Source organism: Patella vulgata, chromosome 2 (genome assembly GCF_932274485.2).
Source record: "Patella vulgata chromosome 2, xgPatVulg1.2, whole genome shotgun sequence".
In the NCBI taxonomy this organism is placed as follows: domain Eukaryota; kingdom Metazoa; phylum Mollusca; class Gastropoda; family Patellidae; genus Patella; species Patella vulgata.
Genome location: NC_065880.2, coordinates 58,120,763 through 58,147,075, shown reverse-complemented (window position 1 = coordinate 58,147,075; position 26,313 = coordinate 58,120,763). Strand labels below are relative to the sequence as shown.

The following is a 26,313-nucleotide window of genomic DNA, read 5'->3' as shown; positions in this document are numbered from 1 at the left end:
ACTCGACCTCCAGGCTAGCGAGCCAGCGTCTTACCCACTTAGCCACCGAGCACCCCCCCCCCCCTCATAAGTGGACTATAGACGAAAAGAAATGATGCCTTAAAAGGTCTATCAATGTTAAAGTTCTAAAGAGATGTACAATTACACGTTTCCTGTAAATTGTACACAAACCCCGTATATAAACATGTTTAAATAGTAGAAATACCCATAAAAACAGTTAAAATACAAAATACATTTTTAACAGTGACTTTCCATATATTCAGTCCCGTATCTAGGGCCCCCACATTTTGGGTTGTGTACAAGATCAAAAGTTCCATTGGATGACCTCATTCGGTCCACAGTGTGGGCCCCATTTTAAAAAGGGGCTTCGTGGGTAATTTTAAATTTGGCGTGAACTCCGCTGGCAGAAATCTATGATTATAGTGCCGCCAGTTCGTCAGGAGATGTAAGATTATTCATACATAAGTGACTTAGTCTTTAAAAGGGCCTGGTTGAGATTCGTACCTTGATCGAAGTATGAAACTTCTATTTTATTTAAATGATTGTGTTAATCGCCCAGAATAAACCGCAGAATGCACAAAATCGAATCTATTTTTTCAAAATTTTATTGGGACTTAGAGCCGCACCGGACCCTACCCTTTTGTCCTTGGTTCAGTCCCCCTCCCCCACTCTCCATTGATTTGTTTCCCCCCCCCCACCCCCACAAGGTTATTCCACAGGGGCTGAGGCGTAGGAGCAATCTGACCTAGAAATTGACCTAGTTGGGACCTAGAAATTGACACAAATGGGTCGCAACGCATATATAATAATGTAATATGAATGTATATAAACTGATTTACGTTCAATCATTTTCGTTTTTACTCTAATTTCATATCAGTTATGTTCGACGAAATACGCCAAAAGTCCCAATCGAATGACAATCTCTAGCGTCTGGTTATTCCAGTCTACACCGATAGTATTTATTGCACATGCTCTCCAGATAAGAATATGTGGTCACCGTTTGACATGACTTGTGGAATATGTCTAGCCTCGTTCTTCGAGTCCCCTGTTACAAATGGCGCTGAAACGCTTTATGGTACATGATTCGTGTACCAATGGTAAAATGTTTATTTTGGTAAAAATATTGGATATCAGAAGCCCATTTTTTCCGGTACGATCACAACATCAATGTTGATTTAAATTAACAAATAATTCGTGTTTTCAATGTCGACGATTTTGGATGATATTGAGTTAGAGACTTAGCTACTTTAACTCGCGGGCTAGAATAAATTTCAAAAATTTTCACCGGGACGGCGATGCCCCCTAGTTCCTTGAGAAACTGTCTCTGATCGGACGATGTCCGCGGACAGTTCCTATCGCTTTCTATATAACTGCAATATGAAAATACGGTAAAATACCACCCGCCTACCACCTCTGTTCTCGGGCTATTTTGGAACCATTACCTTCTATTTTTCACCGAGAATGTTTATTTTTCGCAAAAGGGATCATTTCTGGTCATATCTGACATAAATTTATAATAATTCAACACTATGTTCAAGTAGAATTTAGCGATTAAATAAACATCGGTCTGCGCATGTTCGAGTCTCGTATTTTGTGTATGTTTTTAATCGCACAATTCTGCTTGAAAATAGTGTTGAATTATTATAAATGTGTGTCAGCTGTGGCAAGAAATGGTTCCTTTGGCAAACAAGAAGAATCAGGGTGAAAAATAGTCGGTAATGATTCCAAAATCGCCTTAGACCAGAGGTGGGGATGAGTGGTATTTTCACATATAGAAAGCAATAGGAACTGTCAGCGGACATCGTCTGATCAGAGACAGTTCCTAAAGGAACTACGATGCCCCCATACCCCGCTGCAATTGATTGATTGTTTGGGATTCAGGTCAGCCACCTAAGGTAGGCTATTTTGGACCACATTGAAACTGCTATACTTAACGGCTGGAATAGCAGGAAAACGCGTCTGCGGCAGTAAGATTTTTTAAATTTTCTCCCGACGGTACCGTCTCCGTGGACTGTAAACGATTGATTAGTTGATTGGAATTCGAGTCAGCTACCTAAATTAGACTAAATTATACCTCTTTGACGTTGATGTATTGTATATTCACGGACTGTAATGGCAGGAAAATACGTTTGCGGCCGTCAAATTCTCTAAATTTTCGGGGGGGGGGGGGGGCTACACGGTAACAGTCATCGAGCCCGTACGCCTATGCACGGGCGGTATTTTCCGCAGATATGCCACTGCATATAAATACTTTCGTGTGAATGCATCTTTAAAGGCAAAGTCCCATAGTTCGATTGTCCACACGCTTTCCAAAACGCCGTGTAGCAAAATGTTCAGATTGCTATATGTAACGCGTGCTTATACTGAAATATGACCAACAGGCTGCCAGTTCCCATGAATAGGGAATACAATTAGGTTTGCGGCAAAGATGCTATATCATACATCCAAAATACACTGATAAAAATGATTTGTCATTCGTATCGTTTATTATCTAATATAATACAAATTGAACAATTTAATCATCGACTGAGTTTGTTTTTTGGGTTTTTTTCGTTATCTAATTTATGTTGTTCGGAGACCCTCGAATAACACTCTGAATTCTCAATAGGTGGACAACCAATGAGATTGACTTTTTAATATGACTGACAGGGCTGCTTGTCGGCGGGTTATTTCTGAGGTGAATATTAATGTAATTTGACCAATTCTAAGCTTCGTTAGGCAAATTAAGACAGGAATTGTTCCAATTTGATGCCACGAAAGGCCACATTTGATTTCTGTCTAATCGGAGGGTAAATTTAATATCCGTCATGATTTTAGCGTGGCTAATAGAACGAGTTAGTGTCTATAGAAATGCTTTCTTTCACTAATTTCTAAGACTGGGGATGAGCATTCGATTGGAAGTTTATCAATAAACATGACGGAAATTAGACACTAGATACAGGATATAGTAATAAAGTTTGACTTGATTTATTTTCTCAGCTAAATTTAAACCAATAAGACTAATTAGTGTAAGTAATATACTTCCGATTTAGCTCGTGCTGTGACAAATTTTCTCAACATTGCTGTAAATTTAACTTCATGAATCGAGAATAGCCGACCTTTACTGGCCAACGAAAGAAAACCAGTTATTTTCAAGATTTGTATTTTTTTTACATTTTCCCATTTCTTCTAAAACATAATCATTCACTTTATTAAAATTCAATGAATATCACCATTAAAGATCCGTTCCATCGCGCATATTGGGTCAACTATATTTTAAATAACAACTTTACTTAGATGAAAAGTAATTTGGATTATTTTTATTATTAGATTATAGGCAAATTAATAATTATAGTTATTCTTCAAATATACATAGCCTATCTATATGTAAATTAAAAAACACCAATTTTTTTTTCTCGCTTCAATGTTCGCTCCCTTAAAATAAATCCTGGGTCTTCGATTGCTAATAACGTCATTTGAACTTGTATGTAAAGACGACATGAATTGAACGCGGCATTTAACATTAGTCACATTTAAATGAGCGGGAAGTGGTCGCTTTAAGAATAATTCATTTGTGTAGATTTAAGTAGTTTTATGTCCTTATGGAATAGTGAATTGAAGAAAATGATTGACAGATAAAACTGACAAGAGTTCTTTAGGATGTTTGTAACGATATTAGAAGAATAACAGAATCCATAGCAGAAAAAAAACCAATGGTTCACTCGACTGATCAAGTCATTAAAAATGTGCTAAGCTGTTTGCATGAGGTGTGAAGTACATCCATAAGAAGGAATAAAAGCGAGTAGGTAATTGGTCGTTAAGCAGTAAAAGATGACATGAAATTACCAGTGTAATTTTATTAGTACGTGCAGGAGGACCGCACTATAATACGCACAAACAAAACCCATTAGAAGTCACTACTTCTTGATGAACAAATAATCTTCGATTTGACGTGATATGATTGTATATTTACATCGGGCATGTTCAAAATAGATTGTATGCAACATTTGAGACACATTTGCATTCTTTGACCTGTTAGATTTCAATATTTGTTGTCTTTTTAGCTGTTTTCAATGAGTTTAACCAACACGAATGATATCTTACTCGTTATTATTTAACATTAATTACATGTATGTCCTGTGAAGAGTGATAATGTCTCTTTAAACGGGAAAAACAAACATATATATTTTTGTTGGTAACCTTTTCTGGTTAAAAATCTTTTTTCTCGAGGCTGCAGCCAAGTCACATTTCTTGAAAAATTGAAAGATTTAAACATAAAATGCTAAAATACTATATTAAAATGTTATCGAATCCCAGTTTCTCGAATTCTAGAAATAACAAATTAATATAAGTGCAAAACATCGTGATAAAAACTTATGTGTATGCTTTAATACTGCTTTAAACCCCTAACACGGCTGATAAAATCTTTTTTCAAAATAGTCTAACAGATTATAAATGATATTATAAGATTATATATAATCTATTAGAATAACACCTAGTTCCAGTTGAACAATACTTATCTAACATACAAACTACTGGTCACTCTAATTGCAATTGGCCAGTCTATATACGGGTGGGCAAGGTGTTGGTCAGTATTACAGGTGTTTAATAGATTAACGAGTCTATGTATAAAGGTGATATATAGGTATATAAGATAATTGTTTATTGTAATAATTGGTAAATATTTAATCATATGACCTGTTATCAATAGATCTACACGTTTTTTCTCATGGAAGTGATATTAATTTGTATATCAGTAAATTTATATATATTAGACCTTTCTCATCATTACCTTTTACGGAGTACGTACGGCTTCTTAAAGAGGAGGCACTCATTTCACCAAAATATGCCACTGACAAGAGTACAATATTATCAAAGAGTCATATAAAACATTTGGAGCAGGATCAGTAACTACCCCATGTATAATATTGAAATCTTAAATTTCTACTACATACCCTCGTTCGGTTTGGTTACAGACAAGGGGTCATAATCAGTACTATACAACAGGATGAACTTAATATGTAATAATATGAATTTATAAAATTGTTGAGAAGGAATGCAATGGATTTTAAGGCCAGGGAATATATTAATCTGTTCCTTTCGTTGGGTGGAATGAAAAACCGAGATTAACCCATATTATACACTTTGGCGTGCACGTAAAAGAACCATTGGCGTGTGCAATGCTGGAAAATAGAACAATTTATTGTGAGGGGCTCTTTTATGTACACACGAATCAGTATACAGGTGGACTTTTTGTCTTCCCATCCAACACTATATTATTATGGGACATTCTAGTCAGGAGAGGCTTCTTGTTGGGATGAATGACCATATACATGTTTTGTATCTTGTAGCATCTTCCGGGTTTCCAGGAGTCTACTTTTTAAGGAAGAAAATGTGCAACTCCCGGTTGTTAAAGTAATATGCCTTATATGAATGCAGTTGATTTGAAGTAAGCAATATTGATTATGGTATATAGATAAGTATTACAACATATTCGTTAATACTCATTATTATATATGGTTATAAGTAGCTTTAAGAGGCGTTTTACACCACATAAATCCTAAATATCTAGAAATAACAAAAAGTTAATAAATTATAGAATTTAGTCAATGAAGCGAGTCTAAGTTGAGCAGGAGACGTTGTAATGACCATTAAAAGATAATTGTGGTATAACAACACCCCCTACCTAGTGACCATTTGTCTTGGTGGTCATTCAGTTCAACCGTCCTACACGCTAACCATATGTATAGTGGACTTCTTATCAAAGCTTACATTAAATTTTAATACATTATACGAAGAATTAATTTGGAATATAAGTTTTAAAATATATACAGTGTTTAAAGGACACGGAGAACTGCATTGATTATATCACTGAGACATTCCAGCATGCTTATCGAGAATCAAACTCAGGTATATTTACTTTTCTTGTATTTATTCTAATTTGTGAACTATTGTAAACCTATCTAGATTTACTGTACGTTTTTATACCAGAAATTGTGTCAGCAGAACTGTCCGTTTATTTTAACTTGAATTAAGAAATACAGATAGACAGTTGTACAAGAAGTAGTGTGTGCTACAGAAAGAAGTGGGTTTAAAATACAAATCTACAACATCAACTATGTAAACATCCCAAATAATGGTGTCATGTATTCTAGTATGATTAAACATACTACTAGTGATCACCCCGGGATCGGTCATAAACTAAGTCTTTTCTCTCGTGTTTCTTTCATTTTTTAAGTAACGGACACAAACCCATCAAATATCACAAAGTCAATGAAACAATGAACTATTTGTTTAAATGTGGTCTATATATTATAAATCTAGTCTGACTTTAAGGGCAAGTAAACTTCTATATCTCTAGGATTATTGTAAATAGAATGTTATCAATCAAGTAAGATAAAGGTTTGTAATGGCTTGGTGGGACGTACCTGCTTGTCAAACCAATTATAAACCAACATTAGACAATCAAGACACGGTCAAGTAAGAAGACGATGTCATATCGTGAACAACACAATAGTTCCTGCCTCCAGGGAACGGATATAAATTGATGTATTGATGCGATGAAATCTGTCACAAACTGGCTTCCATATTCTGCCATTTAGCAGGAAACAAGATAATAACTACGTTTACACCGTCTAAATACACCCTATGAGAGCTGAACATTCTCCAATTCATGCCTTTTACCGGTCATTAAGTCATATTAAACTAAATTATTTCAGTAATAGATGTAATTTTACAAATTTTCTTCTATTTTGGCAATTTGCGGGCTTTTATCTCCTTTCGATATGCTACACGGCCTACGCTGTTCGTTTCTTTAACATGATGTCTTCAAGAAATCGGCATCTCGTGCCGGTGGCTGGTTCATGCGACAAATTAAATACCTCTTTAACAATCGGTACATCGAGTTTAATTTGTTAGGGGAAAAAGTATAACTGAAAGAAAATCCAGTCGTCACACCAAGGTATTTTAGATTACTGTAGTGTTTGGACCGGGTGAGAGAATGGAAGTAACGGGGAATTTGCTTTCTATAACAAGTATTCATATAAATTGCGACTTAATAAGTTTAATTGACCAGTTGGTACACTGTCATTTGTCACTTTAACGCTGATATGTAATAATAATATTCTCTATAATTACTTAATAGAAAAAGAAAATTAATCTACATAAAAGAGATGTTTACTTTTCTTGACGTTTCAGGGGATGTCGAAGATGTGTGATCGGTTACTATCATAAAAAACCGTAACGTTCTCCGAATGATAAATCTTGTTATTGGCAAGAAAATTAGCTCGTAATTATCAAGCATCAAGTCAGATTTTCAGCCACCGTTTTCTTCTATAATGTGTTTAAATCACTGCCATCAAGACTAATTTGCCAAATATGAATAATTACGCCTTACACAAGAAACTCATATAACCATTAGAGTTTAAATAAAGGTTAGAACGTGTACGGTACATGAGTTTTAAAACACTAAAGGGGGGTTGAATGGCCGAATGGTTCGCACGTGCACGCTGTATTATAAGGCCTGTCATTAAGTCAACTGCATGGCTTGGTTTCGAATCCCCGGTTGTACGTGACAAGGAGTAGGGTTGCCTGTCCAACCTCGTGGGTTTTCTCCGGGTCCCCCGGTTTCCTCCCACTGCTAAAGACCCCTACGCGCAAGCGAATTATTAAATAAAATTAAACCATATGTTAGTCCCGAAATGACCTACTCTGTGTCGAGTGGACGTTAAACCCCATCTCTCTCTCTCTCTCTCTCTCTCTCTCTCTTTAAAACCCTATATATTTATTTAGCGACAAACTTGTTTTCAATATTCGCTTGTTTCATTATAGAATTAGTTTGACTAATGTAAGTCTATTGTGTTGATAGAATGTTTACGTCGGAAGTTGGTTTGATATAGATATTTAAGAATGAAGGTAGTTTGATGTAAATGTTTAAGACATCTTCCTGATTTCTACAGATAATTGGCTGTTTTTTGTTGGGGGTTTTTTTTTTTTTGGGGGGGGGGGGGGGTCACCTAATAGCTCATTTTAAACTTCTCAACATTCGTCAGTTATGAATTTTTTTTTAAACATGCATTATGCAAGAGCTAAATCTGCCTATTGCAGGTCTTTCTTTAGGCCTAAAATGTTATCTAAATTATTAATTAGACATTAATTAACCTATTCAGACCATAATCAACTCTAGATGGCATCGCTGCGATCTTTAGTGGATTATGAGCCGATTCGTAGTGGATCAATTTGAATTAAATTTTCTGCAAATTGCCTTTACATTCTGTATCTAGTTTTTAACTATTACAGAGAGAACTGCCAACTCGTTATCGAATCTCCCATAATGTATCTTTAATTAAATATGTTACTTATAACTCATAATGTCAATACAGTGGCAGTTCTCTCAGGGCAAATAATGTATTGACAAAATCTTTTAAATTTTTTGAAAGAATAAAATGAGAAGGAAAAGTTTAGGAATGAGTTGTAACTAGAATTTTTATAATGAAAATTGCAATTTAACATACAACATAATGATAGTAGAGTCTGTAGAAAGAAGTACACATACCCCCACCCCCCAAAAATAAACAAATAACCAAAACCAAATACTCGTAACGTTTGGTTATAAATGGGTTTATATTGATATTATTAATCTAGAATTTTGACAGTCGTGGTAATTATATTTATATTTACTCAAAAACCTAATAAACTTGTACGCGGCCGGTTCACTTATTGTCAGTTTCACTAATTCTGTCCACAATGTAATCGAACGATTGATAAATTTTGATTAAAATTATTTTAACACAAAAAAAAAGAATCGACAACAGCTGGAAGTGGACAATCGAATCATTCAATTTACTTGTCTAACGAAGACTCAATCTTTGCTAGAACAAGAGTCTTAAAAAGTTTGAAAAATTTGCCCAATAATTAAATGAAAAGGAATCAAATTCTACGTGCTTTATTGAATTATGTCGACCATCCGCTGGTAGACATTTTGAAGTTCGCCACACATCATCTGATTATTGACAATATACAGTACAATCTTATCTTTTTGTCATGGATTGTATAATAAACGACGCAAACTAAATAACGAAAGATCTTTTATATAAATAAAAACCGCAAGGACATCCATCCTCGGTATCCCCAGTGTTTTCATTCCGTTCTACTCCACTATACCCTGGGTTTATCCATAGGGTTTACACGATTTCAAATTATCTGCCCTGGCCTTGATTGTAGATAAGGTCTACGAACCAATCAAGAAACAGTTGACAAAATAGTCGTTTCGCCTTCGATTTTATAAGGGTAATTAACCAAATACATGTCCATTTACTGAATGATTTATGTAAATAATGTATATATTTCTAATTCATTTATAATTAATTGTATTACCAAAATATGTAGTATGTTTCGCTGATTTCAAATATGTATAACATCAATATGTTCGACTTTTGTTATTATTATTGCTATTCGACCTCTATCTGAAATGTTTCATTCTGTTATTTTTATTATTATTGAACGTATACTTGGCAATTTGGTCCGGTCTTCATTATAGTTTCATATTATATAATTTGTTATCAATAACTCCAAAACTTGTCCGATGAGAGGTACTTCCCTTTGCCAACTTCCTTTTCAATTAACGATGCATGGGATTGGTCGATGAAAATAGCACAATCATCAAGGGGCGAATAACTTGAAAATGTGTCTCCCCCATAGATTAACCCAGGGGTTAGTGGAGTAGAACGGAATGAAACCACTGGGGATACCGAGGATGAAGGACACCCAGCTGTTCAAGTACTTTCACATGTTACACTGACGTACATAATTTTGTGTGAATCAAGTTATCTACAGTTTCAGCAACGTTAGCGAAAAAATGAGTAAAGAAAAACAACAGAATTTTTCGTTGATTTAGATTTTTTAAAAAAAATTGCTTGTGATCGTTCTAGTATTTTACAAAGATAGTTCTCCAATGTTTATGGTCTCGTATGGTAAACTTTTGATAAAACATTTTTCTGCTTAACAAATACTTGTTTGTAAGATCATTTTAAAACTTATGAATATCATCTCAGACACAAATTAAAAATATAAAAGGAGCTGAACCTTCAGTGTCCATAATATTCGAAATTAAAAAGCACGAATTAGACTTCAACATGGATCCATTTCAGTCAATATTGATGTTGTTATCTTGCCGTGAAAATGGGATCTTAATATCCAATATTTAAGACACAATGCACATTTTAAAATCAGTATACGAATCGTGTACTCTATATGGATTCACGCGCCATTTGTAATGAAAAAAGAAAAACACATCATACAAGACAAAGTGGAAGTAATTAGTAATGATTCACAAATGACAAAATAATAATAAAAAAAAAACCCAAAAACGTATAGAATGGACTAAGAAGACGTAAAAGAATGCATGAAGTTCAATTTGGACCAGTTTGGACTGGTCTCATATTTCACCGAACATAATTGATTAGAAATTACAATAATTAAATAAATCACTTTATATACATTCAGATTACATTATTATGTGCTTTTAAACGCATTTTCGTCTATTTTAAGGTTTCAAAGAATGGAGCCATACGCCCTTTAAGTCTATTCAAGTGTGTCTCGATAACAACATCTCATAATTTTTTTTCTTAAAATTCATTTCCTTCTTACGAGATGTTTTCCAGTTATACGAGTACGTCGAACTTGATATAGAAAATATTCTTTAATACCCAGACTAAGTGGAACTGTCGCTCGTGGCAATATCAGTGTATTTACTAAATCTCCATATCCATTAAAGTCATCTTTACTCTTCTAATTGGGGTAATTTCACTCACCGTGGAAAGTGACGACAAATCCGTACCGGATTTCAATACCGAAACGAGAATTTTAGACGAAGGTTTAGTGACAAATTGCTGGCTATTAACTATGGAATAATATAAACTAATGAAGGAAAGCACTGATTTTATACATCATTTATATTATCCCTTTTTAAAGTATAGAAACTACAAAAACAGGAAGTAAATAAAATTGTTCCTGTGATATTTTTATAAATTGTATCAATAACAAAGTACGTTTCATGAAAAAAATGAAATGGGGTTTAACCTCCTACTGTTCTGCTCCGAACTGGGCTAATGAAGACTGGCATACGACATACAGTGTGCTATGAGGGAAATTTTGCCCGGACAGCGGCACTACGGCCTACTCTTATATCGAATTCCAACTGTCAAGGGATCTTTTAAGTGCACGCCAATGTGTACACGGGACCTCGGTTTTTCGTCCCATCCGAGCGACTAAACAGCTCTCCTTGTCAGGCCCTCCGTCCTGCATCACTGACAAAATCTGGATGAACTTTCTCGGCCAATGCAGGGATCGAATTCATGAAACAAATCATTTCAATATCTAATAACAGTGCCTAATAACAATGTCTATCATAATAAGAAGAGCGGTGTGTTTGGGAACGGGGGGGGGGGGCTTTTACGTATTCCAATATTTTTCACTGGATAAATTTTCTATTTAAAATACTATTAAACCTGTTTACTATATTTGACAAGATGAGGAGGAAAATAGTAGATGATTCAGTAGGGAATCGGTGATTGGCCGATCGCGACCGATATTGACCGTTTATCGCCCCGCCCACAAAGACATCTGACCTTAACAAATGAATATATTAACCCTTATTGCTGCTACCTGAAGTGTTTTGTTCAGTTATTAAGAGAAGGGTAAAATGGGTGTTTACGAAAGTAATCGAGACAGATGTCATATCATCGTCTGTCTGTCAACATTAAATCACTTTGATGTACCGATATCTTGTCAGTTACATCTCGTCAGTGACAGTCATAGTTCTAGTGAGATTTCTTTTTTAATTCTGTATTTTGACTTTTGATCTAGCGAGAGTTCAATATCAGCATTGTTATAGTATTAACAGGAATATTTTATACAGTTTGTAAGTTTGTGATATTAGTATAATATTTTGATTATGTCGATGCATTAAAGCGTTATATTTAGTTATTATTTATTTTTAATAATAAAATTGTGATTTATTTGAAAATAAATTTAGTTAACACATTTAAAATTTATTCTGATTGAACCCACAGTTAAGTCTGGAAACATAGTTTAGATTTTTCGAAGCAACCCGTTGTTTTTAATATTATTGTGCTTAATCTTGTGTTTTGTATTCTAATTATTTCAGGATATATTATCAGTAGACAGAATGAATTTATCACAGTATTCAGACAATACCGGTGCTCGTTCTACTTCATTCTTAATAGAAGATATTTTATTGAACAAGCCTAAACAACTAGCAAGAGATTTTAATACACTTGCTAATATCAACAGGGCTAACTATCCGGATTATGGATATTGTTTTCCTGGGGGTCCAGCTTTCTACGCACACCCGTTTTTCACGCACGGAACTGGATTTCTACCCAAACATCCAGACCACCCAGCTTTTCTTATACCTACAGCAGGTAAGTCAAAAAACTACCATAAAAATTTATATTAAAAACAAACACGGGACAAATGATATTAGTGAAATAGAATACGGGAGTTAACAATAATAATAATAATAATTAGTATACATTTTTATAACTAGCTTATATAAATGAGAAAGAAGCGGGTGTCTTTCTTTATATGATCACCGATTAAAACCTTTCTCTCACAAGATAAAAATTATGTGTTATCATAATATAGCTCATACTTCTGCGACAAAATCTTTTTTATAAATCTATACAAAATATTTATGTAAGATTAATAAAAATTATAAAGTTGATATAACGAATAATATTGTATAACTAATAACAGATAAATAATAATTACTATACACCAAATTATTAAGAAATAATATACCAAATTATTAAGAAATAATATTCCAAATTATTAAGAAATACTATACCAAATTATTAAGAAATAATATACCAATTTATGAACAAATAATATACAAAAGTATTAACAAATAATATACTAAAGTATTAACAAATAATATATAAATTATTAACGTAAAATGTACAAAAATTTTAACTAAAAATATACAAAATTATTAACGAATTACATACAGAATATTGTATCGGATATGGAAAGAAATAAAAAAATAATATAAAGATTGTATCATATTTGATGACATTATAAATATTATATAGTAAAAACATTAAAAAAAACATTATGTAGGCATATACATGTATAACTAAGTAATATAACATTAATATTATATAGTAAAAACATTATGTATTCATATATAACTGAATAATATAACAGAAATATTATATAGTAAATATATTATATAGTTATATATAACTGAGTAATATACCATAAATATTATATTATAGTAAAACATTATACAGTCATAGATAACTGAGTAATATACCATAGCTATTATATAGTCATATAAGTAAAAACATCTATAACTGAGTTTTTATACAATATTTATTATGTGAACAATTTGTGTCTTATAAAAAAGTAGAAAATAAATAATATATAAAGAAAGAAACATATTATGTATATACCATTTGTTTTGAACGGCATTTAGCAATTGATATAAGTAATAAACACAATAACATTATATGGAATACAATCTCAATTTTAATTTCAAAGCGACGTTGTTGTTGTTATTATATTCATTTTCATTTGTTTGATAACGTTGAGAGGATCTTCAACGAAACGTCGCTTTTAAACTTAAATAGTGATTGTATAGCTATTGTAATTAAAATATTGATACATATAAAAATTATTTTAAACAGGGACATAGATTACAAAACAGTACATCTACTGGGGATTTATTACCTCTTAACTGTATTATTTTAATACAATATAATTAATTCGAAATTAAATTGGGAAATTCGTTCCTGAAGAGAGGTTTAAAAATTGATATTCTTAGTGATGAATCCCTGGGAAATTTTGAGATACAAGAAATAAAGGGGTAGGGGGGACATTTTGCGGCACATTTTGAATTATAGAGTGATTGAGTGTTAAAATTTGATATAAAAAAGTTAATGTGGCGAGACTTTATGGTATATCATTTCATTTGTGCCTTATATTTAATTCCGAGATGTAGCCGTCGGTCTGCTTTGATCTTTACTTACATCCCCTCTAATAAATTTATCTTCTACCTATTGTAAAGTCATTAAGTCATAAAAGTAAAAGTGTTGATTTTTTTTAACAGGGTTATGTTTTGTTGAATCTGATCTATATGGTTATCAGCCGATTACAGGGGTAGGGCATCCATCAAATTGAACAACAATTAAAAAAGCATCTATTGATAACGGCTTTATCAAGTACCCCGCGTCAGCTAATACCAGTTAACTGAGAATATGTTTATTTATGTAATAAATGAAGGAACAATATGTTAGTACACTGTCAACTTAATGATAACTCTCGTTAAGGACTTCACAAGTGTATAAAGAGAAGTTGATCTATTACGTCGTTCGAGACAGACAGATTGCAATCAGGAGGGCGTAAAACAGGTGAATTAGATCAATCTAGTCGGCTACCTAAGTGTGCTTTACATACATAATATAACACTAATATACTATTCTACGGTAGTCGGTATCATTTGATTGACAGTTGAGTTGACAGAGTTATTACATGGACATTGATAAGTCCATAATTAAGCTGAAATTAATTTTCAGTCACCGTCAAAACTAACAGAAAAACCCAAATTCTTCGCGAAATTCACTATTATTCTAATACTTTGTTGAATATAATATTAAGTAAAATTAAAAATAAAATCCTGTTTTGTTTTAAATTGTTTCCAAGAAAGTATTTGTTTTCCCATTTATTTGCTTCCTTTTTTATTTTTTTAAAGAAACTATACGCAATTTTCATGAAAGAAAATCCCAGTCCACACCAATTGTAATTTTTCAAGTTTTTGATGCAATTAAAATTATTAATATTCGATATTTAAAACATTTTCAGAAAGACATGAATTATTGAATTACATCTTAAAAGAACGTTTTAAAAAATAGATGATATGTATTTTATATGAAATTTGAATATCGTGTATTTCAGCTGGCATTCCCCTGGCACCATTGTTTCAACATGACAGTCCAGGTAAACACTGTCGACGTCGTAAAGCCAGAACAGTTTTCAGTGATCAACAGTTGAATGGTTTAGAGAAACGCTTTGAAAGTCAGAAATATTTATCTACACCAGAGAGAATGGAATTGGCTTCACAACTTAATCTCTCTGAAACACAGGTAAATACAAAATTATACATCTCTAGACTACTAGAATTTCGCCATTTCCAGGAATAGGTATATCATTGATAAAGCCCAAAACAACTTTAAAGGCCCATTTTTAAAAATATCACCGGAATCTTATATAATCTAAACAAATGTATTAACGTATTGGTCGTAGTTTCGTCAATTACGGAAATGATGTCAAATTCAGTGGGCACTGCGGTGTAATTCTAATTCTAAATAAACCATCAATTGATATTTTATCGACAGTTAAACTTCATAATGTTTTTAGTAAAAGACCAATCACTAGAAATCGCCCTTTAAGATGTATAATTAATGTTATATTCAACTTAACCCCAGAATCGCCTAATTATTGCAAATCCGTGTATAGTTCGCACGAGCGTTCTTTAAAATCCTCGAACATAAATTTAAAATGTCTCTGTGATGGATTTGCAGATTTGTCTTAAAGTAATTTAACTCCCCGGGTGTAACTGTACAAACTGAAATAACGGTAAATTGAAAAATATTTTTTATTAACAGTTTTTCATCAGGTATAGTTTACTATAAATTTTTTCAAAAATTTATAAATATTTTTGTAATATTTCAGGTGAAAACGTGGTTCCAGAATCGGCGAATGAAACAAAAGAAAGGACAGAGAAAAACTCAATCTGAAGGAGGACATTGTAGCGATCAGGAAAGTACAGATTTAAATGTCAGTGAATCTTGCCATGATGATAGTTTTGAAAGTCATTCATGTGAAACGCAAAGACGTTATTCAAGAGAAGGATACGCTTCATTTACTGAAGTTGATGACTCTGAAGAAATAAACGTAGTTGATACGGATGCCGATTATCCGTCATCTTCTGTATCTTAGACAATGGAATTATATATATAAAACCAGTGACAATGTTGTGTTGGGATAAAGATCTACACCGAATTGTGTCGGCCTTCGTTTTCTATCCAAAATATACTAAAATAAGAGGTATGACCGATACCGAACAGTGGCACACTGCGATGCTGGTTTGTCGATATTCTGTATACAGATAGTATAGTGATTTTAGTGCTTGGTGTTATGTCAAACAAGTTGTATATATTGATATTGTGGTGATTTAGGTTTTACAATAACAACTGTACTATTTTTTATTCTCGTTCAAGACTAATAGGCTCATGTTAGAAGAAAATTGGTGCAAGATTCGAGATCAACTGGTTTACATGTACATATATCGGTTATTCTATCGGACATCGGTTAGTAATAAGTGAATCGCAATGTTTTGTCAAAGTGTTCAGTATTGCCTTTATACATACATTTAATTAACCAAAGATGCCAGAAAAAAATCACGTATTAAAATACACGATGACCAGAAGGGGGTTAACCAAAGTGATCTCCCCTGTTAATAAACTTTGTCATGTTGTTCTACAGTCTGAGACAGTTTTTTTTTTTTATAATATAAGATATTTATTATAAATAGCAAAATAAGCAAAATATGAATATACATGTCAGTTTTCAGTTGTTTTCTTTGTCCTTAACACATACATTATTATTTTATAACTGAATTTGGTCAGGGCAGTGGTGTTACACGCCCCCCTACCACTCAGTTTATATGGGCGTATATAGATCTATTAATTAGATTCTCATAATCAGTGTGGGGTTTAGCATATGTGACTGAAACACACGTCCATCCGCCACCTTGTCGTCCGGACCAAAAAAGGAAATCATCGCAAAACTAGACTTTTTCATTATGGATACATTCAAAAGGAGTGGATGATAATTATAGTAGCCTCTACGGGTTGGTTACAAATGTATTATATAACCCAGAGATGGGAAGTTGTTGAAAATAAATAGGATTAAACGTAATTTTTATGTCTATGGTTATGTGTGTAATGCGAGGATTCGCAATATAAATACCCAAACAGCAGTAATTCTCCCAGATCTTCCACGAATTATAACTTCACTTGCAATTTTATCTTAAATAGTTCAAAAGACTTAGCTGAAAATTGGTTTGTCGTTTATGTCAATTTATGATAAATATATAAAGGCGGGGTGTGGGATACATGGGCTCAGGAATACAAAACTATAGAAGATTTAGTTCAATGTGATCAAGATGGGCCTTTAAAATTGACGACCGACTTCCGACGGTAAAAACCCAGATTTAACTGTAACGGAATTCGTTACACTATTGGTCCGCATGAGTAAAATTTGTCGCCATGCAAATTATAAAATCTGGCATAGGAACGCCAGCAGCAAAGACATATGGGGCGCCGATTGCGACTTTATTGTCAACTCAAAATATTTACGCTAAACTCTATAAATATGACAAACTTGGTTTTATTTCTTTGGTAAACTTTAAATTGATGCTAAAGTCCAAATATATATGACATGTAAACTTAGACTTGATACTAAACTCCAAATTTATTTATGATTAACTCCAAATAAATGACGTTCTAAATGCGGAACTTTCTAAATTCATGCTAAGTTCTAAATACCTGGAATACCGGTCTCAGAAGTTAACTTTGCCTACGTCTTGTTATTCGAGTCTAGGAGTCGTTTCGCCCCCAAACTAGTGAGGTTTTGACGTCATATAGAGATGACGGTCAACTTTGATGACGGTGAGAGGTTATTGGATCCAAATTGAGTCTAACATGACCGTAGTATATAATTACATGTATTATGTATGCGTCGGCAATACTGGACTCAGACCATAGATGACGTTAATGTAGTGCGGCGTATAGTTAAGACCGAAAATGGGATAGGCGAAATATCTTCATACCGGAAACACAGGAAAGTATGCCGTTTTCGCGCCAATTACAACCCAATTTTCCGCCATTTAACCCTGTTCTCCACAAGTCCTGCTATTTGACCGTTAGCGCACTATTAAAAATGGCTAACGAATACTCGGAAGTTACAAAATTGAGAAGAGCGCTGAGCAACATCGCCCAGCAGGCTAACAGTCTGCTGGGAGCCTACAGAAACCTTCCACTCTCATCAGTTGAAAGAATGTTAGTTCAACCTTCTCCAATGTCAGGTAGTCCTGTGAAAAGTGGCACAGGTCAGTTGCCTGCTGAGTTGAGTGAATATACTTCACTTTCTATAAATTCTAACTCAAGCCAGTCAAGCGCAAATACTTCCTTTTCTAACTTAAGCCAGCCTAGCGCAAACAGTATCGCCCCCAGTGGCAGTATGATACATTCAATACCACAGGCTCTAAGTCAGAAATTTCCATCACTAGGCCTAACTGGACAATCAAAACGTCAAGCATCATATTCAAATTCAAGGACTAGATCATCAACTCAAACCATGCCTAAAAAGAAAAGGGTGGGGTCACACGTATATAAAGATATTATTTTATTACCAATACCGGTGCAGAAAACTGTCCCAACACACAGGACCAGAATTACGCTTGAGCACAAAGGCTTTGTGGTTCACGAATTCCCAGTTGATAAATCCTGGACAGAGGACAAGCTAACGTTCGAAATAAAAAATGTCTGCGGTATTGGAAGAAAAAGCTGCTGATTTTACTTATGTCAAGGCTTGTTATGGAGAAATTGTGGTGCCAAATACTGCACATGGTGTGAAAATGGATGCTGCCAGAGTCCCCAGTATTGCAAGTCAAGGATGCATTTATCTTCTCCCAAATAAAAGTCTTAATGATGAAAATATTGATGAAGATGATACAGATGACACAGACGTTACAGACATAACTTGTGTCCATGGGAAGAAGAGAAGCTTATACAATCTAGTACAGTAGGGCTACCTGAAAATATTGGAATCGTGGAACACAACGGTAGAGATAAAGAACTCTTCCATGGATCAAAAAGAGTGCAAAAAGATAGCACTCAATTGCTTTATATATCCTCTTAAACATACATTATGCAAGAGCTAAATCTGCCTATTTCAGGTCTTTCTTTAGGCCTGAAATGTTATCTAAATTATTAATTAGACATTAATTAACCTATCCAGGCCATAATCAACACTAGATGGCAGCGCTAGCCTGCGATCTTTAGTGGATTGTAAGCCGATTTACTGCATAACTTTCCTTCTCGATTAAACGATTAAATGGATAATCAAGACTATGCTGTTTATCGTACTGACTTTAGTAATGATGACCGAGGCTTATGGGGAATTTCAGTCGCTTAGTTCTCGGTTCATAGTGGATCAATTTGAATGAAATTTTCACCAAATAGGCTTTACATTATCTAGTTTTTAACTATTATAGTGAGAACTGCCAACTCGTTACCGAATCTCCCATAATGTATCTTTAATACTCCACTCGTCACATCTCTGTATAGTCTTTCCACCCTCTGATTATGCACCGAGCTCCCTGTAATAATGCCCCCTCTATTGAAACCAGTTGAGCAAGCATTATTCTTGCAACTCCCAATATTTTCAAGTCCATGGTCACTTCTGACTCTAGAGAGTAGACCATACTTTTGCACTGCTTTTTCAAACAAGATTTTCACGGTTTCTGCAAAATTGTTTGTAGCACAGTACAAATAAAGTATAATGGCTGCATGGACAATGAATCTCTAATTGATCATTTTGTGGTTTCCATCCAATGTGCCACAAGGAATTAGGAGACTTGGCATATTTTCGTCGCTGAATCACCTGTCTCCAACTTAGTGCTGTACCAACAGGATCGAGCTCCTTTAAACCACCCCTAACCCTTTGACGCTGGATTCTCAGACCTTGGCTTCGTAGTGCTCATTGCATTCTAGTTTGTCCAATCCCAGGAGTCAATTGTCGCACTTCCTCCATGACAACTCTAACCAATTAAAATCATGCATTATACCCATTTCGTTTCTTCTTCTCTCTAATGTTTTATTAGAAACGCCAATAATATGGGCAATTTTGGTCCAGGAAAAATGCATTTCCCTAAGAAATTCTACTTGTTCAATGGATACTAGACATTGAGGTCTTCCCCTTTTCCAGTGCTGGTTGTTGGACATCTAAAAGAGGAATTCACTTCCACTTGTCGTCGGTCACGTTCCTCAGAGGCTATGCTTTCTAGATGACTACGGAGTACATTCAGATATCGACAAAGTTCGCCCATGTCGTGCCGAAGTTGAGATATTTCAGGCAATGTATTATTATTAGTCATATTGATTTGTTCTGCTTTTTGCCTTATAAGAAATACTGTTTAGTCGGCATCCTCTAAACGAGATTCCAGCTACTCAAGTCTGTCCAGACTTACATCGCCATTGTCTTCTAATACACTTCCGAGAATTTCTGTAATTAGTTCTTGTGTAGCTATAATAAATCGAGACAAATTATTTGTACTTGTCAATCTCACGCGCGGCATTGTTATTGCTTTTCGGTTTGTGTTTCCGAAACGACTCCTAGACTCGAATAACAAGATACAAACATAGCCAACTTTCAAGGCCGGTAATCCGAGTCTAACTTAGCATGTATTTAGAAAGTTCCGCATATATATTTAGTTTGTCATCTATAAAAGAAGAACGTCATATATTTGAAGTTGATCATATGTATAAATTTGGAGTTTAGCGTCACATCTAAGTTTACATGTCATATATATTTGGAGTTTAGCATCAATTTAAAGTTTACCAAAGAAATAAAACCAAGTTTGTCATATTTATAGGGTTTAGGGTATATATTTTGAGTTGACAATAAAGTCGCAATCGGCTCCCCATATAGACACCCGACAAAATAAAACGTAAAAAACATTTCCAATTAATACAGCTGTCCTGTTCACTAAATTCTTAGTGGTGCTAACTTTCAAAACGAAATGAAGTAGTAATATTACTGTCAATTAAGAATGATTTCAATACTGTTATTGAAGAATTTCGGGGAGTGCACTAACGTGTGCTAAAGGATGTCATTGAGTCAAGTGGTTTCGATTCCCAGCTTGTACGTGACAACCATTACAACCATGTTTTTTTTTGTTCTGTTTTTTTTTTGGGGGGGGGGGGGTTCCTTGAGTTTCCACCCACTGCTAAAGACCCCTACGTATGCGAATTTTTCAAATAAAATTTTACCATATTAGTCCCAAAATGATCTATTGTGTGTCGAGTGAACGTTAAGGGGCTCAATACTGGACCCGTGCCATTATTCATCATTTGGTTTCATTGTGATGAACATGTAAATCAAATTCAATTTTAACATAGAATAAGAACAATATCACGAAAATGAAATGAAATGAAATGGGGTTTAACGTCCTACTGTTCTGCTCCTATCCTGGGCTAATGGAGACGGGCATACGCCATACAGTGTGCTATGAGGGAAATTTTGCCCGGGCAGCGGCACTATCGCCTACTCTTATATCGAATTCCAACTGCCAAGGGATCATTTACGTGTCCTTGTCAGGCCCTCGGTCCTGCATCCCTGACAAGGGGGAACCACGCCGGAAAGTTGTTATATAAGACTGTAAGAGTATATCTGACAATTCAAAAAAGTAATTGCATGCCATTAGATAAGAGAACACGAGAAAAATAGAAACAGTCCGTAAAATCACGGGTGTTTATTCATTCTATACTAATAAAAACATGGTAATGCACGGACTTTTTCTATTTTTCTTGCATGTTCTCTTATCTAGTGAGAGTCAATTTTGTTTATGAATTGTCAGATATCCTTTCACAGTCCCATAACACAACTTTTGGTCTTCGAAGGAACTATTAGTGAGCAGAAATTCGCCCATGTATCTGTTATCACCTGTCACTTCATTCAGTTATATAAAGGGATAACTCGTGTTTTCCTTTTGCGTTCGTCACTTCCTATTGTTGAAACATTGATTACTCATCTATCGTAGCAATGATCTCTGTGATAAAATAATATTTGGAACGTGTTTAACCAGTTCTATCACATATGTGATAATGACTGGCACCAATATTGTCCTTTAACGTAAAATTTAGCGTATATAAATTTTCTAACAAATGTTACGCGGTAAGTGGGTTAGGTCTAAAAGCCAAGACCCATTGCTGATTTCGTCATAGGTGACGGGATGTAAATAATTCGCATGCGCGTAGGGGTCTTTGTCCGTGGGAGGAAATCGGAGGGCCCGGAGAAAACCCTCGAGTTTGGACAGGCGACCCCGCTCCTTGTCACGTACAAGCATGGAATCGAAACCACGCCACTTGACTCAATGACAGACCTCGTGATCTAACGCACATGGGTACGTTATGCACGAAAGTGAATAAATATAAATAGGTAATGATTAATTTAGCGTATCTCTTCCCCTCAAAACTATGATATATTTTACGCAGTAAAGTATTTTTGACATTATTCAAGTAATCAAGCTTTATATTGGGTCAAGCTTTCAAATCATCGGGAAATGCGGTGGCTCAGTAAGTAAGACACTGGCTCGCTAATCAGGAAGTCCAAAGTTCGCTCTCGGTGTTGGAAGAGAAAGTTCCTCGGGTTTTCCAGCGTGGTTTCCCCTTGTCAGTAGTGCAGGACGAAGTGCCTAACAAGAAACAGTGTCTAGTCGTTCTAATGGGACGACGAAAACCCAATGATGTGCATGTAATAGAACCCTTGACAGTTGGAATTTGAAATAAGAGTAGCCGTAGCGCCACTGTCCGTGAAAAATTTCCCTCATAACACACTGCATGGCGTATGCCTGTGTTCATACCACACGGCAGGACTTTAAACTCTATTTCATTTAATTTCACATCCAAATCACCGGTTTGGCGTTAGGAGGTAGGAGATCTCTATGGAGATTGGGCGAACGATTCACTGCTCTTATTGGTCTTATTCTTCAGTTTGGTGTCATAACTAATTGGATAAAGGCCAAACAAATTTAAAATTGGTATAGTTCGGCATTGTGAACACCCTCTGAAAGTCCCATATTATGCTCCCATGGAGGGGTTCCGGAGTAACTGTCAACACCCCCCCCCCACTCTTATATTTGTTAATGTTTCCAGGCCTATACATTTGTAAAAAATAAATTTATATCAATGATATTTGACAGGGCTGCAAAGGTATATAAACTTAAAATTGATTAGTCAACATACGCTAGTATAGACAATTATTATGTCTACAGGTTACATACAGAATCTCCTACGAGTCTTTATTTTATATCAAAAAGGACGAGTAGGAGATTTTATTTATCACCCAATCCTTTCTTACATGCACAAATAAATAAATATAATTCTTTGCTATAGATTTCACTTTTACTGAACATGATTACATTACGGCGTAGTGATACGTCATTTTTTGACAGCAGTTCAACCATTGCAAAGTCCTTTATATTGACCCAGTGTTTCCTTCAAGGTTAATTAAATAAAAAAATAGTTCATTTTCAATATAAAAAAAAAGAAGTTATTTTCAATAAAAAATAAATTGTTCTTTGAAAATAAAAAAAGTAGTTCCTTTTTAACTAACCAATCAAATTCATGTAAAGCGATATCATTATGAAATTTATCACACAAGCGATATCTACTGTAGAATATATTATTGGGTGATAAAATTTGTTATCCGATTTTGATGAAACTTAAACTATATGTTGATATCCCAAAGATCTCGGATGGGTTCGATTTTGGCACATATCTCAAGGTAATTTCTTGGGTTGTACCTCCTGATTGTACGAAAATCGTGTACATAGCTTGTGGACCCTCTAGAGGTCACAATTTTTATTCGATATTTTTTTAAACCTTAAATTTATGTTTATGTCCCAAAGATCTCGTATGGGTTCGATTTTGGTACATATCGGACCGTAACTTCCTGGATTATAGCTACTGATTGCACAAAAATTGCGTACATAGCTTGTGGGCCCTGCAGTAGTCATAATTTTTATTAGATTTTGATTAACGTTCAACTATATATTTATTACACAACAATCACAAGTGAGTTCGATTTTGGAAGTATGTACGAAGTTTGTGGGCCCACAAGAGGCCACAATTTTCGTCCGATTCAGATGAAACTTAACGTATATAATATATGTTGAGGATCAAAAGATCTTGGAGATTGATTGTGGTGCGCATCTTGAGTTATGGCCACTGCCTTTTATGCAAAAGTAAAATATGTACGAAGTTTGTGCAACCAATTTCAGATGAAACTTAAAATATGCGTTAAGGATCGAAAGATCTTGGATTGGTTATCCCCTTTTCCGAAAACATTCTGAACGCGATAGAGACTATACTTTTTAACAGATTTTTTTTTTCGCATTAGGTTATGCCCCCTTAGCCGAAAACTCTTTCGATATTCAGCGTTCTGCAACCTCCCTGAGCCGAAAACCTTGTAAACGCGATGGAGCCTACCTACAGTTTTTAACAGGTTTTTTTCATGTCCGATGTGAAGCACTGGATTGAGAGGATGAGCCCTATCGATTTACCATGTTCTCCGGCCATGGGTGTTCCGTGACCTTGCGTTCCGGAGTTATCCCTCTTTTCCGAAAATCTTGTGAACGTAGAGGCTTACAGTTTTTAACGGATGTTTTCAAATTCGATATCCGGCACTGGGACAATGAGAGGAAGAGTCCTATCGATTTTCACGGATGTTTTCAAATTCGATATCAGGCACTGGGACAATGAGAGGAAGAGCCCTATCGATTTTCACTGTTATCCGTCCATTTCTTGCAAAAATGTGGCCGTATCTTGCATGGCAACCACTTGTTTAAAGTAGCTAAGTCTCTAACTCAATATCATCAAAAATCTTCGACATTGAAAACACGAATTATTTGTCAATTCAAATCAACATTGGTCTTGTGATCTTACAGGGAAAAGATGGGCTTCTGATATCCAATATTCAAGACAAAATAAACATTTTACCATTGGTACACGAATCGTGTACCATAATGCGTTTCAGCGCCATTTGGAACAAGGGACTCAAAGAACAGGGATAGACATATTCCACAAGTCATGTCAAATGGTGACGCTATATTCTTATCTGGAGAGCATGCGCAATAAATACCATCGGTGTAGACTGGAAAAACCGGGAAAAACCAGACGTTAAAGATTGCCATTCACATGAGACTTCTGGCGTATTTCGCCGAACATAAATGATTAGAAATTACAGTAAAAACAGAAACGATTGAATGTAAATCAGTTTTTATACATTCATATTACATTATTATATGCGTTGCGACCCATTTTTGTAAATTTCTAGGTCACAAATATTAGTGATTTAGCTCCTTTAAATCAGCCTTATATCTGTATTATCATTTCTTTTTTCTCAATCCAATTTCAAATGCAATAAAATATTGTTTATAAAACAAAACAAACACAAAAAACCTTTGTTCTACTGATGTATTTCTAGATTATAAATTAGCATTTTTACATGTGTAAATAGCCAATTTAACATATGTAAGTAAGACGTTACATGCATAGAAGTAAGCATATCGCATTACCAAGCAAGGCGTTAAGATTATGACGTAAATTCCGCTCCATATTCTTTCACTATCTAACTTTCTCTAGCAGAGACAATTTTTCCCGAAATTAAGTCCAAGACCATACAAGATCTTGCATAACAGAACCACAACACTTCGAAACCTGTTTCAAAAATACGTAAAAACTGTCAAATCAAAATCTCTCCGATATAGTTTCACAACGATAGCTATACATAATGAAACTAGTTGTCCGAAAATAAAAACAATTGAATAGTTTCATGGCTGGACTCCAGCCCGCAGGTCGCGTCACGAAGCCTGTCAAACTTTTCACCGGTAGCATTTAGGAAAACGGCATTTATATCCCGTGAGCTATTATGTACAATGCATCCGTCGGTTTTATCTGTGGCGATGTTCCGGCGAAATTCATTAAAACTCATAAAAAATTTGCAAACCCTCAATCACGTCGACAGATACGTGTTTTCCGGTCACAGATTAACGTCGGTTTTTCCAGATTGGGATTCCCAGAAATCCATGCGGCCTGCAGGCTGGAGTCCAACCATGTAACCATTCAAGGACAACTAGTTTCATACATAATAATCGTTGTTAAACTAAATCGGTTTCAAAGTAAATGTACGGTGCTAAGACCACCTTAAGATAAGATTTAAGATACGTTCCCAGAAAAGTATTTATCGGGTGGTTATTTCCAATAAAAGTATGGCAATTTTGGTATATATGGAACGTAGAAATATCAAATCTTACTAGAAAAATACTGGATTCCCTGAGCGCATACAGGACAAAAATATAAGGGTTTCCCTAATCGACAGCCCGGTGATTAGGAGTGTCTGCACGTGTGACGTCAAAGGTTGCACGGTGAGATTGAGCGCTTGATTTACATGTTGATAAACTTTATG

General features: G+C 34.8%; 2 protein-coding genes across 2 annotated transcripts in view; one reads left to right on the top strand and one right to left on the bottom strand.

Moving 5' to 3' along the window:
* The first annotated feature begins 12,166 nt into the window (after window positions 1–12,166).
* LOC126809469 (brain-specific homeobox protein homolog) lies at window positions 12,167–16,602 on the top strand. The gene is made up of 4 exons (XM_050534078.1): window positions 12,167–12,422; window positions 14,956–15,143; window positions 15,733–15,880; window positions 16,595–16,602. The coding sequence occupies exons 1-4, from the start codon at window positions 12,167–12,169 to the stop codon at window positions 16,600–16,602; spliced, it is 600 nt and encodes a 199-aa protein (XP_050390035.1).
* A 6,232-nt stretch (window positions 16,603–22,834) lies between these two features.
* LOC130010924 (uncharacterized) overlaps window positions 22,835–26,313 on the bottom strand; it is a 59,157-nt gene continuing 55,678 nt past the window's right edge. Inside the window, exon 3 of the mRNA XM_056099163.1 lies at window positions 22,835–22,851. Coding sequence (XP_055955138.1) covers window positions 22,835–22,851 — 17 coding nt within the window. The remainder of the gene's footprint in view (window positions 22,852–26,313) is intronic.

Excerpts from the sequence above, each read along its gene's own strand:
- LOC126809469 (XM_050534078.1), top strand. The coding sequence starts at position 12,167 with ATGAATTTATCACAGTATTCAGACAATACCGGTGCTCGTTCTACTTCA. Across the intron at positions 12,423-14,955 it reads TTTTCTTATACCTACAGCAG|CTGGCATTCCCCTGGCACCA; the intron begins GTAAGTCAAAAA and ends CGTGTATTTCAG. Across the intron at positions 15,144-15,732 it reads TTAATCTCTCTGAAACACAG|GTGAAAACGTGGTTCCAGAA; the intron begins GTAAATACAAAA and ends GTAATATTTCAG.